This window comes from Aedes albopictus, chromosome 2, assembly GCF_035046485.1.
Source record: "Aedes albopictus strain Foshan chromosome 2, AalbF5, whole genome shotgun sequence".
Lineage (NCBI taxonomy): Eukaryota > Metazoa > Arthropoda > Insecta > Diptera > Culicidae > Aedes > Aedes albopictus.
In genome coordinates this window covers 429,511,010-429,529,931 of record NC_085137.1, presented here as the reverse complement: position 1 = coordinate 429,529,931, position 18,922 = coordinate 429,511,010, and the positions used below count along the sequence as shown (strand labels likewise).

The 18,922-nt window shown below is 37.0% G+C and overlaps 1 protein-coding gene across 1 annotated transcript in view; it reads left to right on the top strand.

Annotated features, from left to right (window-relative positions):
* Window positions 1–18,922, top strand: part of LOC109406566 (serine/threonine-protein kinase mig-15) — a gene marked incomplete in the record, with an annotated part of 267,320 nt that overhangs the window by 57,717 nt on the left and 190,681 nt on the right. The window contains 1 exon segment of the mRNA XM_062853630.1: window positions 17,004–17,069. Coding sequence (XP_062709614.1) covers window positions 17,004–17,069 — 66 coding nt within the window.

Sequence of the window (18,922 nt, the reverse complement as noted above, 5' to 3'; positions counted from 1 at the left end):
TTCACTGCTGGCCGAACACGAGTTTTATAGCATTGTCATTTTCATTTTCAGTGAAGGAAAATAGTATAAGCTCTTTTGGAGAAATGTATTATAAAATTCATGTAGGATTTTCGTTTTTTTTTAACGCTGAATATTAATGAGAATTAAGTAGAAACACTGATTGAAATGTATAACTACATTTGCAGATCTCTGAAGAATTGGCAACGAACATATGTTTAGAACTCCACACTTCTTCTCCAGCGGCCTCTTCTATATCTCTCCCTTTTCGCTTTTTTCACTTTGCGCTACAAAAAAGAAAAAATATTTATGCAATTTCGGATGTACTGGACAGTACTTTTTACTAGAAGGCCCAAAAGTTCGTGCATTTGAAATGCTATGCAACTACTGTCACATTTTTAGTAGCAGTTCAGTTGCTGGTTTTGGACAGTTTGGCATTTGAACAGCTATGATAGAGCAGTAAGTAGGTAAAGTGTAAATGTGTAATGCTGAAATATAGTTATCTGGGAAAAAAATACTGATGATTTTAGGACCCTAAAGGGCTAAACATGTTCTTAGAATTGCGATATCTCTGACCTGGAATATTCCTGTAATGCCTCTAAATGACAGTTGAGATTTCAAGAGCATTACGGATCTCAGCAGATTATGCAATGCCATTATTTATGGTGAAAACACATAAAGTTATTCATGTATGTTACGAGGTTGACTGATTTTGGTGGCACTTTTAATGGTTTCGGTTTGCAGCCCCAGAAATAGGCGTTGATATTGTTATGTCATCGCCGACGTTTTGATCCGCGGGTTTGGGGCTCAGGGCTCGAAGTTAATCAACTTGTAAAATGCCGTATTTGCACGGGAGTTTGGTGGAGTGGCCTCATTAACAATTTTGAACTTAAAGGACTTCATTATAGGACAGTTTGGACGATCCTGAATGTCCCAAAGATTTATTAAAATAACAAGTAGACTTCAGATTGGTCCGATACCCACGGTTGAATATGCATCGTTAGTATTTAGTTAGTTATATAAGGCTTCTGTTGCGAATGTAGACCTGAAGTTCTGAACTCCAAGAAGGTTTGGCTGACCTGTAATATACTTATAGTGTCTTTAAATGACATTTGAGCTTTCAAGAGCTTCACGGATCCCAGCAAATTATGCAATGCTATTATTTATGGCGAAGACACAAAGTTATTCTTGTAGATTTGAAGGACTTCATTATAGGACAATTTGGACGACTCCAAATGTCCCAAAAGTTTATAATAATATCAAATAGATGTTAGTAGTAGATTGGTCCAGTAACCGCGGTTGATTATGCGACGTTACTCAGTAAAACAGATATGACTACTGAGTGTGGACCTGAAGTTCTGAACTCCAAGGTAGTTTGGCTAACCTGGATTATCCATATAATGTCTATAAATGACATTGTAGATTTCAAGAGCTTCACGGATCCCAGTAGATTATGTAATTATATTATTTATGTCGAAAACACATAAAATAATTCTTGTAGATTTGAAGGACTTTACTACAGGACAGTTTGGAACATCTAGAACATCCCAGAATATAGAACACCTTTTGATATTCTTGATAAAGGTTAAATGATTTTTCGAATGAGTGTAATCCGTTTCGTACCTTTTAGTTCCGCCCTATGTTGCTTATCCTTTGGCAGATACGCGTATTTCGACTACCACTTGTAATCTTCCTCAGTGTCAGTTATCCACTGAAGAAGTCATCGCATTCACCCCGCTTATATACCAAAATCCTACCGTTACTATTGTTACCTAAAAAACTATGATGTTTTTTTTTTCTCACGTCCGAACGGTGGCGTCATTAGCTCCTTCATTGCGACCAGATTTAAGACCTTACCCGTATCCTCTAAGAGAAATCCTTGCTGAAACTTCTTAAGAAATCCTTGAGTGAAATTTTAGAGGAATTTCGCAAGAAATCCCCAAATGAATTCCAGGATGAATTATCGGATAAATTCTAGGAGCAATCCCCGCAAGAATTGCAGAAGGAAGGCCATGACGAATGTCCAAAGGAATTCCAGGAGTAATCCCCAAAAGGATTCCTCGAAGGAACTCCATCAGGAATCCCCACAGTAAAAATCCAACAAGGAAGGAATTTGCGGATTCCCCGAAGGATTTTCAAGAGAAATCATCGAAGGATGTCCAGGAGGCATCCCCGAAAGAATTCCAGGAGGAGTCCCTAAAGGAATTCCAGCTGAAGTACCTAAAGAGGAAGATTCCTCGAAGGATTTTTCAGAGAAATTATCGCAGGATGTTCAGGAGGAATCTCCGAAAAATTATCAAAAGAAATCCCCGAAAGAATTCGTGGATGCATTCCAGGAGTAAACCTAGAAGATTTCCTGAAACAAATCCTGCAGGAGCTCTCGTAGGATTTCCATGCGTGATGAAAAAAATCTTGGCGATGTCCCTTGATTATAGTCCCAAACAAATTCTTAAAGCAACTCCTAGGCATCCCTGGATCCTTCTGAAAAAATCTCCCGGCAGAATCTCAGAAGGAACTTCTAAACTAATCCCTGAAGAAACTTCTGTATGAATCACTGTAGAAATTTCTGCGGGAATCCCTGAATACTCTTGGAGTATCCTTTGGTTCTTCTGTAAGAATCCTGGAGATATCTTTTTATAAACTCCTGGAGAGATCTCTAAAAGGACTCCTGGCGCCCGAAGGCGAAACCCCTGAAAAAAATCCAGGAGGAATCTATGAAGAAACACCTGCACGAGTCCCTGAAATTCCTGGAGCAATCTCAGAAGGGACTTATGAACTAATTCCTGCAGGAACTCCTCTAGGAGGAATCCCTGATAGATCTTCTGGAGGCATATCTGATTCCTCCTGAAAGAATCTTTGAAGGAACTTCTCTAGGAATACGTGAGGAAACTTCTGTTGCAATAGCTGAGGAAAATTCTGAAACAATCCCTGTTAAAACACACCTGATGGTATCCCTAAATCCTCCTAGAAGTTCTGGGGATATCCCCGAAGGAACTTCTGGAGCAATCCCTGAAAGAGCTGCTGTTGTGCATGAACCCTTGAAGGAACTCCTGAATTAATCGCTGGAAGTACTTCTGTAGGAATACCTAAAGGAACTCTTAGGGAAATCCCTAGACGAACTCCTGAAAGAATCCTGAAAAAAAAACTATTTGAAGAAGAAATTCCAGGAGGGATCCCAGAAGGAACAGCAGTAGACATTTCTGAAAAAAATCTTGGAGGAATCTTTGAAAGAACTCCTGCAGAGATTATTGAAGAACTTTGGGGTAATAACTGTTGGAATATCTGAGAGATCTTCTGAAGACATCCAAATCACTTTTCCATGTTTTACGATAGTGACCCCGAACTTTTGGCCGATTACATCAAGTGATAATTTACTTAATAACTTTTTTTTCCAGATTTTTTGGCTAAGTTCGGTAAAAATTCAACTGCTTTTAGCTAATAGAAAATAGGTTATAAATATTACCACTCTCATCTTAAAAATTAGTCGACCCAATTTCCAGCGACACTGCCGTAAGTTTATATTCATTTTTTTAGAAAATTTGGCAACTTTGGGTTAAGTTTACATACAAATATGTTTGATAAAGTTTCATTAAAATCATGTTCAAAGTTACTTTGACTTATTTATTATCTTTTGAATAAGATCTAGGGTTTTGAAGTCGGACGCAAATTGGCGGGGATATGGGCATTAAAAATGACATGTTTTTAGGGGGTGTCCCCAAACTTTTGATCGGGAATGTAAGTACTGTTCCTTTAAATACCACAAAAAAATTGCATCCTTTGACAGATACGTATTTCAACCTTCACTGTAAGGTCGTGTCTCGTACGTGGAATATATAGTTTTTCAATAAATTGAACCGTTTTCACATTCCTATTGCTTTAAAATCATAACGTTTCCCAAAATAACCGGACATATCTGGAATACAAACTCCGATCACTCAGAAACGACAAATAAGCTCATCTGTATTTTCGGTCGAAGGTTGACCGACGACCACCAAAGCCGATTACTTAGGCACGAGCATACGTTACGTACGACGATACTAGAAAACGCCGGATGGAGAGCACAAAGATAAAACAAATATAGTAATTGGTCAGAGCTCTGGAGATTGACCAGACATGAACCGCTTCTCCGCCGCCGTCTCCAACCATCGCGCGCCGATCGAGCCCGTAGTAAAAACAAACAAATTTCCTTCGGCTTGCGGGTTGCGTAGTTTGTGCTGTCTCACCACACACTCGCGCATGGATTCTTCATACGTGTGTTGATATTGTTACCGTTTGGAATAATTCGTACGTGAATTGCCGAATTGGAAAATTTCGATTTGGAAGCGCTGCGCAAATTGTTTTCCGAGAGGTGGAGGAGACGGGAAATTGGGGCAGCAATGCATTTTGGTCATTATTGGTTTGATGGGCACACATACACGAACCGACATAGACACACACACATATGTGTGCAATTACCAATATATGGGTCAGCTTTCGGTGCGATTACTTGCTGTTGGAGGTCAGAAAGTTTCTAAAGGTGCTTCGGAACATGGTGTGTAGTTTGATTTTGTGGGAAATTCCAGGTGCAATTTTGTAGGGATTTTATCTAATTCCCGTCTATCTATGCAATGCACCGCCCAATAATGATCAAATTTATTCTTGCCCCTCGCCTAACGCCTCATGGCCAATTTGGTATCAACTACTAATTTATAAATGAACATCCAAATCATGTAAAAGAATAAATTGAATATTTGTCCCTTGAATCCTGTTTCCGTCTAATCCATTTTGATCACAATCTGAATTCAATTCCCGGCACACCTTGTATTTACGTATATAAGATGATCAAAAATTATAAATTGACCGTTGCTGTTTATTCGAAAAGTAGGTCAAATTCTTCGCAATCAAAATCAAATCATGTGTTGTGTTCAAAGTACTATTGCGCAGAAAGCTTTTAAATTGAGATAGGGTGCCTGTACCAATTATGGCACTACCTAAGTAAATCTATTTGTATAAAAATAACGAGAAGACCAACGAATGTCATCAATATGTTAAAAGATAGGTTAGTTTCCATACTTTACAGGAAAAATATAGAAACGGACCCAAAACTACTTTTTGGATTTGTTACAGCGTGTGCCAATGATAGGAACCCTGTACCAGTTATGGCTACATTTTTTAACTTCGGTTCCTTTTCGCACTATTTGCATGCATTCCTTATGGGGTTAGCCATAATTGGTGCACTATGGCAAGAAAGGGTACAAGGAAGCCGAAATTTAAAGGAAAACGATTTATTTCTACCATAGTTTGAGCAAAATGTGGAGTTCAAATGAATGCAACCATCTTTTGTAAACTTGATCTGTTGTTCACAATTTTTTCTTGATGATTTACATCGTTAAAGGGTGAAAATCAACTATGGCGAATAATTGGTACTATAGCCATAATTGGAACCCTTACCCTAGATGTAACTTTAGAATAGCGACCAGAATACTTCGGTTAATATTTTCGACCACCATATCATAAAACGCCACCAGAATGCAACAAATAAATTCTTCTCACTTGTTGTAGAATTTGATGTTTCGTATGCATCTTCCCAAGGACGAAGACAACTGTTTGTTTACAATTTATCGAAGGAAAAAAAACAATTTATTTCAATAATTGAGCAACTTTTTCTGAATTCTGGAGCAGTGGAATCCAACTTTGTAGTGCCACAGAGCTTTTGTGGGGTGTGAATGGAAGGTCAGTTTAATAAGTGAATCAAACGAAGTGAAAATTTACCGGTGATGAAGAATAATTCGGCCAGCTGCTGCTTTGGTGCGGTTGCCTTCGTCTTACGCAGAACGAGAAAAATACCAGTGATTTAGGGGCTGTTTATTGATAGTATTGATAGTATACATACATCTTGTTGCTTCCATCTTATGAGTCACTGGCAAAGGTTGATTAGAATATCTTTAATAATTGCCTCTGATATGACGGGAATTAGCGCATATGACGAAGTAAATCTCTACCCTACGTAAAACTGATTTCAAGAATCCTTACTATGAATTTCATTTAAACAGAAAGAAAAAGTTAAGAAAAGTCAAACCTACTCTTTGGATGATTCATTCTCAATCTCAACGACACTTCCACACTCTTCAAATTCATAGTCCGCCAACGGGTGTCATCCACTCTACGCAACCGTGACATCCAAAACAAAATAAAAATGACATAATAGGCGTCGCAAATGAATCATCACGAATCGCAAATGGACCGACCGATGAAGACCGGTCGACGGGCGGTCTCCTACTGCCAAATTTGCGACAACCAAACCTAGAGAGAGAGAGTTTCCGTCTGAGACAGGCCATCAGCGGCTCAGACTATATGGGACCTCACGGCATCGATTTTCATAATTTTAATTTAACGTTTTTTTTTTGGTCACAAAATTTGACGACTGTTACGTTTATTAGGCAATCCCCGGATCAACACGTGAGGCCTTAAAAATATCGCCCGCAATGTTAATATTCGAAGAAAAAAGATACGCCGGCCTTTGCCTCATATGTGCAGTTATTTTGATTTACGACCGATCGTTTTTCTGCCTTTATTTTCATTTTTAACTGTACAGCCTCCGCCTGAAACGGGTGTACGACGCGTGCTGGCTGCGGCCGATTTTTGTTTGTAAACAGAATACTTGAAACTCAAGATGGACAGAGCGTCCGTCGTAACTTTTCTGTGGGACTGGCTGCCTTCCCGTTTGTGTTCTCTATGGTGTATGTACATAATGCCGGGCCGATCAGTGGATAGACAAAATTTGGAAAACAGAATTATGTGAAAACAACGAACCGGTGGTAGCAAATTTACGTCCTTGACGATGAGGGCAGTGTTGCCAGGGTCTGTTATTTTATTTAATATGATATTTTGACAACACTGATTTTGGTATTTTGCTGGCATCCATCCGTTGATTTCACAAGTTTTATAAAAGGTGATATTTCAAGAAATAGTAAGTGGCAAAATTGCCATCATATCTTATGAATATGAACAATATCACTAAAATTATGTCATCATATTGAAATTAACGATTTATTCAAAATGCAACTAACACAATTGTATCGCCCCAAGCATGGATTGAATTGAAAATAATAAAATCCAACCTTAATCTACGGGAAAATAACGAAGTATTGCCACTTTGATGTTGTTATGAGCATTTTATTCGTTTTTATCTGAAAGAAGATTGTGTTCCTAATGTTGCGGTATTTGTTCCTATTGTTGCGGTATCCCATTAAAATCATATGGGATACCGCAACATTAGGAACACTACCGCAACAATAGGAACACAGCAGCAGACACATTCAGGAAAATATTTTCTTTAAATAGGTTATTGGGCAAATCTTAACCAAACAAATGGTGCAATCTTATAATTTAAGCACCATACATCTATTTAAAATACCTTTTGGTAACATTTCAGTCGAAAAAGTGCTCAATTGCCATTACCGCAACATTAGGTACTACCACAACGATGGGAACAATTACCCTAAATATGTGCTAACAATGAAATTTTACAGTTCTAATATTAAAATGTTGTTTGTGCAACAGTTCGCATAAAAGAATAAGGAAAGTAAAACTATCACGATTATTTTCTTCATTGTCATTAGATGGTCTACAACTGATGGTCATCTGACACGAAAAACAGCAACACTGTTCTCATGCAAACCATTCAGTAAACGATAGAATAACCCAAAACTCGTAAAGAAAGCAACAAAAGATACTCGAAAACGAGAAAACCCCAATTGCTAATTGGTGCTGATTGATTACCTTTCCTGTTGTACCTAGTTACCACCGGCTTACACATAACACTGACTCAATGACTGATGTAGGGGGTTGGCTGGCGATCGTCATAACGGAATATGCGGTTTGGCGTGATTTATTTGCTTTTGGTGTTCGTCCGTCGCCGGTTCGACTGATTTCTTCTCCAAATCTTTGGGGCAGTGTAATAAAAACTGTGTGATTCATAAACCTGTCGAATAAACTGTTTGATTTGATTCTAAAATAATAACGATAAAATGCACGGAATACGGGCCAGAAACAGTGGTAATTTTGCGTAACTGGTTCTGAATGATGGTTGTCCTATAAAATTATGAAATAAATAATAATAATCATTTATCGGAGGTAATTAGCAAGACAGGACTGGTAGTAAGTGACTTTTAGTGGTTTTTTTCACTATTTTCGATCCAGTCATTATGAAATCCCTATTTTATTGCATTTCCACTAAAACCACTTCAACAGTTCTTTCTATGTATATTTATGTATTACTACTCAAAGAGACGAGATTGGTGGTCTAGTGACTACCGCTTCTAATTCAAATGCAGAAGGCCCTGGGTTCAATTCCTGGTTCGTCCATGTCGTCCTACTTTGTATTTTTCTATCTACTTTCTCTATCTCTGCATATACATCTCATAAACGTATGTTCATAGCCATCGTTGGAACCATAAACTAACGAAAATACAGCACAGTGTAAATCTATCACACAATCTATCATTTACGCCAGGCATCCACGCACCAATGCGTGAACCTCTAATGCCAAAAATAAACAGGTCTGTTGGCAACAAGCGATTGCAATCATCACATACCTGCCCATCCCACATTGGCCTGCAACCTGACGTAGCAGGCGTCATTATCACCCAAACATGAAAGATCCCCGACTAGAAAAATATATCAAGTTTATAACACATTGTGTTATGATGATATGAATTTTTTCTATAACTTATTTTGTTATAAATTAGATGCAGGATGATGTTAAAATAACTAAAACTGTAACAAAAAGTACACCGGTCTAATCAAAATAATAACCTATTTTGTTATAATCAGAACAAAATCATAACACAATATGATATAAATTTTAGCTTCAAGAAAACTAGTTTCATCATATTTTGATACAATTGTGTAAAATGATGTTCTGAATGTCAAAGAATCAGAACTAAATTATTTCACAATGAGTTATAGAATAACATTTATAACATATTATGATACAATTGAGTTATAATATTTTTAAACACCTATGATGTTAAACATGATTATATCACAATGAGTTATACATATCATGGTTTGTTATAATTATGTTATATTTTTGTTAGAATCTTCTAGTCGGGTCCTCAATCAATACCCACACACTGAAAATGTCTGTTCGTTTCAAGCTGCTATCTCATTGGTTTCTTGTGTGAGTGCAGCTGGTCTGGCGATACTGGATTAGCAGCTACGGGCGGTCAATAAATTTTCTTTCTTTTTTCATTTATTTATTACTACTCAAAGCAAAGCAAAGCTAACCGTACACACCATAGTTGCTACTCCGTGATTGACCAGAACGATCGAAGTTGAACAGAGAACCAATGAATGGTGTTTGGGACTACACAGCTCTCAATGTGCACAATTCGAAAGTTCAATATTTTAAAGTCAATAACGGCGCCGGCCACGTCCTTACGGTTATCGGGAAAGGGACGGAATGTTAGTTCGTCAACCGTTATTACTAGAAACCGTGGAATCCACAGCATCCCCACAGTTGTCTCGGGAAGGAGTATTTGTTAGTAGGGTAGGGTAAGGCGTGGATCGCGTTTCTCACAGTATTGAACTTAGAGTATACGGTGAATATACTTCCAAGCTTAGATACCCGACTAGAAGATTCTAACAAAAATATAACATAATTATAACAAACCATGATATGTATAACTCATTGTGATATAATCATGTTTAACATCATAGGTGTTTAAAAATATTATAACTCAATTGTATCATAATATGTTATAAATGTTATTCTATAACTCATTGTGAAATAATTTAGTTCTGATTCTTTGACATTCAGAACATCATTTTACACAATTGTATCAAAATATGATAGAAACTAGTTTTCTTGAAGCTAAAATTTATATCATATTGTGTTATGATTTTGTTCTGATTATAACAAAATAGGTTATTATTTTGATTAGACCGGTGTACTTTTTGTTACAGTTTTAGTTATTTTAACATCATCCTGCATCTAATTTATAACAAAATAAGTTATAGAAAAAATTCATATCATCATAACACAATGTGTTATAAACTTGATATATTTTTCTAGTCGGGTAGTTTTTTTCAAATTATGTATTTTACTAAGAGTAGTCCCATGTGTTACCTGTGATCGATAGCCGTTGAGGTAATTAAGCCAATTATTTTTAATTTGCTCAATGATTGTTGTGAACTGTAGTTATCTTCTTCTAACATTTTTATTGCTTCAATATTAGCCCAGCACCATAGCTACAAGATTTATTTGCAAATATTACCAGACTCCAGGAGTTCTCATGAAAAAAGCATTGGCGAAATTACCCCAACTCCTTCTAAAATGTAAAGAAAAAAATCGGAATGATTTCACCTAGTCCCATATCGTCCAATGACCGCAAAGACTCCTTGGCTCCTTCAATTTTCTGCAAATTCTGTTGGCTAAGAAGTGTGCATCCAGTTTTTATCACTTCACGAGGAAGGACAATGGGCACCTGCCCAAAACACGCGTCACATTTCGTTTTTTCATTCGAATAATGCGACGCGACCGAGATCCCCATCGCAACTCTCATTTATTTAGTACTACTCAAAGTACACTTACTAACATATGTTTTGATATTGTCAAATTACATGCTTCACTTTATTTCCTGATTCCAATGGAACACCTGTTGAAAAGTCACTAATAAAAATTATTTTTGCCTAGTCCTGAATATTGAACTACATAGAACTAGATCGAATAAGTTACGTGTTGGTGGAATAAACAATGCTAATTGACTTTTGGTGTTTCACAGAAAAGTATATTTTCACTGGCTTTAAAATTCTCAAATTTCCCTTGATGCCGTTTATTTTGTATGTTGGTTGTAAGCCTGGATGAATTCTGTGAAGATTTCTGAAGGTACGGGAATTTCATTAGGATTGCTAGCAAAAATTTTGGAAAAGTAATTTTCGAGTTTTAGTTGAATATTCCTGTCATTTTTTTATGAAAGCACTAGCTGATTTTCTATACAATTTTCGGTTTAATTCTTAGAAATCCTGAAATGCTGAATTCTTAAAGGAATCCTCGGAGGATCTTTTAAGACTTTCTTAAGAACCCCTTGGAGCAATTACTGAAAGAGAAATCTTGATAGAATATCTAGACAAAGGAATGTGAAGAAATCTTGGTTATTTCCTCAATAATCTCTTGTAGAATTTCTAAAGCATTCCTTGGAGAAAATTCTTTGGAAAGCTTCAGGGAAAATTTTTGATGGTGTTCTGAATGTCTGATTCTTAATGTATCCGTGAATCATTTCCAAAAAAAAATAAAGCAGAGTATTTCTGAAAAAGTTCATGGAAATTTTTCTAGATATATGCTTTGAAAAATTTCTGGAAGAATCTCTATGAAAATTGAAAAAGAAGAAATTCGTAGATGAATTTCTGAAACAATCTATGCAAGATTTTTGAAAGGAAATCTTAAAGTATTTTCTCAAGTAATTCATGCATCATTTTTGGAAACTATCCATGCAAGACTTTTTAAGGAGTTCTTGGAGAAATTTCAGGACGACATTTTAAAGTCTAAAGGAATCCCTAGAAGATTTTGTAAAAAAAAAGTTCTACCCGAACTTCTTTAGGGTTTTAGCATTTTCAAAGTAAATCTACGAGGAGTTTCCAAAGGTGTCCCTGAAAGATTTTTTTAAGGATCCCTGGGAAAATTTTTCAGCAACTCGTGAAAGGTTTTTAAATAAATCCTAGGATGGATTTCAGCAAGGGTCCATTAAGAATTATCGAAAAATCTGTGGAAGTTTTTTCAAAGTAATCCTCAGAGAAATTTGTAACCAAATCTCTGAAGGAAAATCTGAAGATATTGCTGAAGAAATTGGCCGATGCAAATGTTTAATTTGTTTTTTTTTCGGAAAAAAAATCTTGAAAACCCACGAAAATATTGAACAAATCTTCGAAGGATGTTCTAAAGAAATCCCTGGAGGTATTTTTGCAGAAACTCAAACACAACCTTCTTACACCACTCTTCATGAAACTTTTGAAGAAATCTATAGTGGATTTCCTATAGAAATTGGAAGTTGCTGTGGGAATTTCTTGCGAAATCCATGGAAGAATTTCCAAAGTAACAGCAATACAAATTTTTGAAGGAACTTTTGAAACATTTTCTGAAAAATTCTGGAATAGTTTCTGGAAGAAATCTCTGGAGAAATTTTTGAAGAAATGTTTAAAGAAATTTTTGAAGGAATCTCTGAACGAATTTTTAAAAGACTCCCTGGAGAAATTTCTGCTCAAATTTGCGGATATTTTTTTGGACAGATATGGAGGAATTTCAGAAGCAAACCATGCGAGATACTTTGTAAGAATTCTTTGTGGAATTTGTAGAAAGGAGGAATTTATAAACAAATCCCTGAACAAAATTTCCAAATGAATCCATGGAAGATTTATTGAAAGCATCCGTGAGGGAATTTTTGACCCCATACTCGAACAAATTTCTGAAAGAATTTTCTTAGCAAGATTTTTAGAAAAAAATTCTGAAGAATTTTTTTGTAGATTTTCTGAAGGAATCTCGAATACATTCTTCGAAGGAATGCCTAGAGAAATTTTTGGATGAATATCCAGAAGAATTTCTAGAGTAATTCCTGGACGAATTTCTCAAATAATCTTTGAAATGATTTGTGAAAAACCATGGAAGAATTGATGAAGCAATTATTGCCAGATTTCGTTTAAGAATTCAACATGGAAGACTCTCTGAAATAATCTGTAACATGATGATTTTATTTAGAAAGTTTTCTTCGGAGACCGTCGTAATGAAGTTGAAAATTCTGGGTTCTCTTACTTTTATTTGACAACGCAGAATTGCAACAAAAGGCGACCGAGACCGAGCAGATACCGGTACAGCAAACCTACACTACTCGTACAGAAAATTCGTTCGGCAAATACAGCACAACCAGTCCACGCTTTATCAAGTGGTTGGCATGGATCTCTAAAATTTCGGAAGAAACTGCTTGAAGAATTTCAGATGGGGTTCATGAAGGAATTTCTGAAGCAATACGTAAAGGAATATTCTCATCCTCCATAAAACGAAGCTATCAAGCGCTATTTTTTTGTAGGATAGAAATTTATTTCCTTATATGCGCTAATTCCCGTCATACCAGGCGAAAAAAGCCGCTAATTACAGACATTTCAACTTACCTTTGCCAATGGTTCATCAAGTGGAAGCCAAAAGATGTAGACTATTAATAATCTGGTTTTGTAGCGCTGAAAATCGAATGACTAGGCGAAATTTCACGTTTTAATTTCACTCCACTTACGAATTGTCATTTTTTATTTTGGTTTTGTGTACGACGAAGGCAACCGTACCAAAGTAGCAGCTAGCCGAATTGTTCTTCATCGCCGTTTAACTTTCACTTCGCCAGATTTGCCCTTCTATGTCCCATAGTGTCAGGAAGACGATGGGCTGGGAATTGAATTCAGGTTGTGCCCAAAATAGACGTGGATTGGACGGAAACAGAATTTGAGGAACAATTACTCAATCTTATTACAATATTAAGAAAATTGTATTGCTTTTTTGCACCGTATTCGACACCCTGCAGAATTTTTTTTTGTCACACCACAATATGTTCCCACCAGTTTCAGCATACATTGGTTCATTTCGTTGCTAGCAATTTTAAGCGTCGGTTACACTTTTTGGATGGTGCATGGAATAATCAGTTTGTTTACTTGCTACTTTCTTTGGTGTTTGACGTGTGAACAAATATTTTTGACTATTGAACATTTGCACGGTAATCTAAAAAGCAAAGCAAGATGCAATAGTTCTCAAACAATACTTTTTACATTATTCTAGTTTTACACTGGATTTCCCTTGGCTACAGCACTGAAGCCACGCGTCGGTAATCGCAAGCATTACCCATATCGCGGATAAAACAACTTAAAAGCAATGACGTTAATCGTCCATTCAATCGAATAATTTTCAGGCGCCTCACTTCAAGCAAAAAAAAAAAGACGTGTTGTTGCACAAAGCTTAATCGGGCGGTATATCTAATGTTTCGAATTAATACCAAAAAAATGATCAATTCACATAGTGATCATGTTTCGTATTTTTATTCTTCAACCACTTAACCTAATTACAGCTCTTTTGTCCACTAGGGCACTGCGTGAGCGATTCCAATTGGCAGCTGCACTTAAATTTTGTACAGCGCCTAAATGTATTCTATTCATTCTTATTCTACTATATCGAACTGGCAGCCTTTGCGCTGCTGTCACTTTCTATCCTGTCCATGGTAGAATGATGAGCACGAGGATGTTGATATGTGGCTCTTGTTCCTTTTTCCAGTCCGATTGGGGGTCCATTATGAGTTGCCGTTTTGCCGATATCTAATTATCCGGGTCCATTTGAGCTATGGAACTCAGCAGAGGTTCAAGTGCCAGCCGCTCTCGTGGGGAAGAGCAATTGACGAAGTGCCGGGGCTGGGATCGAACCCATGACCATCCACTTATGAAGTGAACGTGTAGCCACTACGCTACGGGCCCCGGCTTGTGTTTCGTATTGTGTTCTTCAAATGTGAATAGATGCTCAAATTGCAATTTCAGACTCGCTAGATTAGTTGCACTCACACAAGGAGCACAGTTGGATGCATGACTGGAACCACGGATGGGAACTGTCACGGATCTTCATGACATTTCTTATTTTCTGCCATTTCTTTACGAATATTTGTACCCGAGCATCTCTAATGCTGGTTATTTATGAAAAAAGTTTGATAAGCATATCTTACTAGGCGCAGTTAAATAAGCAAATAAAAAAAAAAAACGTAATATTTCCCATCCAGCCAGGAATGTAAATTGTCACGAAATTTCATGAAAAAAAATGTCATGACATTTTTGATTTCCACGATTTATTCTACGAATTTTCTTTCGCGAGTATTGACAATGCTGGTCAGTTTTGGAAAATCAATAATGTAGTCAATAAACATGTCTTACCAGGGAAATTAGTAAATTAAAAAAATGGAATTATCCCATCCCTACTTGGGACGAATAAGGAATTTTCCATGTATGTATATGTGCTAGTATTTTTTTTTATTTTCAGGCGAGAATGGAAACTTTCATATCAGGAACTTGTTAAAGAATGTAATGTGATGGTGCAATCGCTCGCCCACTGCAAATTGTATATATCACTGTATGTGTCTGATACTGACCCAAGATGCCTCTGATAAAACCTCTTTGTTCCAGAAATATGATAGCAATATCTTTTCTTCAAGAAAGAGTAACAACCCCCTATCGTACAAGTGCCGTGACCTTGCACTTCACCACCAGAAAACGCAACGCGACCCATGTGAGTGAGTGCGGTCGCGTGGTGGCCAATTAAGGTGCACCGGGCACTTGGTCTGTCGGTCGGTCGTCGTCGGTCAGTCTTTGGAGTGCACACAGAAAGAGTGCCGAAAATTGACGGACGAACGGACGCGGTTCATTAAAAATCATTGCACCTCTACTACACGACACCGCACCGCACCGCTAGCAAACCAAGTTCGTCGTTCGTTGATGAGCTGTTTGATTCGAATGTGACTGGCGGCCGGTGTGGTGTGGCGTGGCGGTCGGTCGGTGACTTAATCGTCAACGTGCTCATAATTAGCGACCGTCGACGTCGTCGTCGGTCTTGGCCGCCACCGCCGTCGACAATGAATCTGATGCGTCACACGTTTCCTAACGGATTTCCATATCGAATTGGGTTGATGGTGCCATGGTGGATGCGGCGCATCCGATCTTTGCGGAATAATTAGGCGATAGATTCGTACCTAGGTTCTACAATTTGCGATTGAGTAACGTGTCAACGAGGAGGTCCAAGGTTTTCTCAGATCTGAAGATGCATTAGATAGTACAGAATGCTGCAAATAAGTTGGCCAACGGAGCTTAGGATATTAGGAATTCACAACCAGGATAAGTTTGTTCCTGGAAATTTTAAGAATTTGTTTAATAAATTTAATTCTAATAAAATAGGCCCTGAAGAAGGGTCAATTCAAAGACCGAAACGTCGGCGACGATTAGCTAAAAGTAGGAAATGCTTTCTTTTAAGACTGCACTGCCGAAGAATAAAAACATCTTTCTGTAAATTATCCATCCATGCTGTAGAATTATCTCATTATGCAAGTTCTGCGATCTCCCACAGCGATCTTCAAACTCGAACAAAACTTATGAACACAATTCAAGTACATCTAAAAGCAAGAGTACTCTTTTGTGGCCGCCCCGCATAATCCAATCTCTCTCATGTACCAACACTTGGTCCCAATATTATGCAGTTGCAAAAAACTGACCGCACCTTGCCTTCACCATCCGACCAGTGCCAGTGGTCTACCAATGAGGCTCTTCATCGTTTGACTTTTACTTTTCACTGTCGGAGTATCATGGTGGCTCCTCAATATCTCACACACGCCTTCGCACAGGGTCTCGCACTCGTCGTTACTGCACTGCACTGTTGTAGTCAGCCTAGCAAGAGTCCTTCACGATCCATTCACTCTTCACTCGCCGCTCGCTCGCTCGTAAGTAGCTGCGGGTGGTGCTCGAAATAAATTTATGCAATCACAAAAGTCTCGGTTTGCTTGGCTAACTAACCCGGTCGAATAGTTAAATCGGTTAATCGGGGCGTGTTTGTGAGATGAGAAATTGACAGATTTCGTAAGTCTCAGCTGGTCAACTTGTGGTCCTCAGATGCTTTAACGAGCACTCCACTTTGCGATTCCCGGTGGAATTAGCCGGTACCAAACGACATTCGTCCAGATGGAAGCATCTGGTTCTTTGTGTTGTTACTTACAACCTCTCGACTTTGGACAAATTTACGAGCTTCTTGTTTCTGTCTCTTGATGTCGCAGTGCACTCACCAAAGTGCAAAACCCGGTTCCAATTATGAGGATGAGAGAGCTCGACTCTCCACTACTGCGCGTTTGATGATTTACTGTACACATAAACAAACAACCTTCCCTCTATCGCTGCCTACCCTACACGTCCGAGCATCATTACTAACCAGTTTGTTTTACTTTGTTTCTTCCTTTCTACCGAACCTGCAGGACCCAGCTGGAATCTTCGAACTGATCGAAGTGGTCGGAAATGGAACCTACGGACAGGTTTACAAGGTAAGTGGTCTGGCTCGTTATCCGATCGGAAATGGTTATGGGTAATCGTCATCGGGTCTTTCGCTTATTTGCGAGATTCATTCCAAACATGAAATAATGATTTTTGGATAAATAAAATATTCAATGATCAATAATGGTCAATATTAAAATATTCAATGCTGATATATAATTCACTAATAACATAAAACGAGCTCACCAATACATAAAATGAGTTCATCAAATTACACAAATAGACACGACAAAAGGAGATACCAACGAAAAATAGCTAACTATCTCCGCAGGTCTCTGAAAATCCTATTGTTATCAAATTAAAGTAAACTGTGACAATGTTGAATTTTGAAGAAAAAAATGCAATTTCATTTCCAAATCGTCCAATATCATTTCGTCAATTCGGTAGAATATTGGGAATTTTGTAAATATATGGGGATTATGGAGTGCTGATAATCTAAAAAGCGACCATCGTCTGCTGGATCATCGACTGAAAGCTTACACACTTGCGTTCGAGTAGGCAAAAGGTTATTGCAACCATAGCAAATTTCGAATTCTCCATAGAAAATTAAGAATTGTGTTCCATAAAGAATGAATCAATGTACTATAAAAATGTGAAATGATGCCCATAAATAATAGAAAACGTTCCATACTTTTTTGTAAAATGTACCAGTAAAACATGATTTTTCTCAATGAAAGTAAAATTTTGCACCAATAAATAATACTGATATACTCCATAATAAAATACAAATACTTAATAATAAATTACAAACTCTCCATAAAAAAATTAAATTGTACCCATAGAAAATTAAAATTGCACCAAAGGAAATAGATAAATGCACCATAAAATTTTCAAACTGCACCATAAAAATATGAATTGCTTCATAAATAATTGAAAATTCTCCATAACTATGAACTTCTGCGCCACTGAAGTAATGCTATTTGAAGTAGTATTGAATATCCGAATTTGAATTATGGCAATATGGACACTATGGACCATTTTCGATTTTTTATAGAGCAATTCATATTTTCTATGGTGCAGTTTGATAATATTTATGGAGCATTTATTTATTTCCTATGGTGTAATTTTTATTTCTTATGGTGCAATTTGATGTTTTTATGGAGCAATGTTCAATTTTCTATGGGTACAATTTTCATTTATTATGGAGCATTTCTTATTCATTATGAAACATTTGTATTTTATTATGGTGCATTTCTGATTTATTTATGGATGCAAAGTTGCACTTATAATGAGAAAATTTTATGTTTTACCGGTACGTTATCTATTAAGTATGGAAAGTTTTCAATTATTTAAGGGTAATATTGAACATTTTCATGGAACATATGTTCATTCTTTATGGAGCGCGTTTTGATTTTCTATGGAACGTTTCTAGCTTCTTATGGGTGCAAAAAATAGGCTGCCGTTCAAGATTTCCAGCCCAAAAAAACGAAAAATATGTATTGACATTTTGACTCGATATTTTTCAATTTGAATGAGATTTTGTTCGGCTTTCGTGAATTACTTTTGTATCAGCACATAACCATTTTACCTCATCTATTTTTTGAAAAGGGCGTAAGAAAAATGCCTTTATTTTTCTTCTTCAAAAAAATATAACTCAAAATCGGTTTGTTGGATGGAAATCATGTTTTCGATAATGTTTGAGGATATTTTAAGGACTATGAAAAAAAATACGCTGAATGTAAAATTCTCCATGAATCTATGTTAGACGTCATATAATTGCAATTTTCCAAAAACTTTACCCTTCGATTTTTTTATTATTTTTCTGCAGAAAGCTGACTACCAGCCTCTAAATTTGGCCCAGGATGGCCAAATGCTACTAACTATTATTTATTTTTCTTGATTT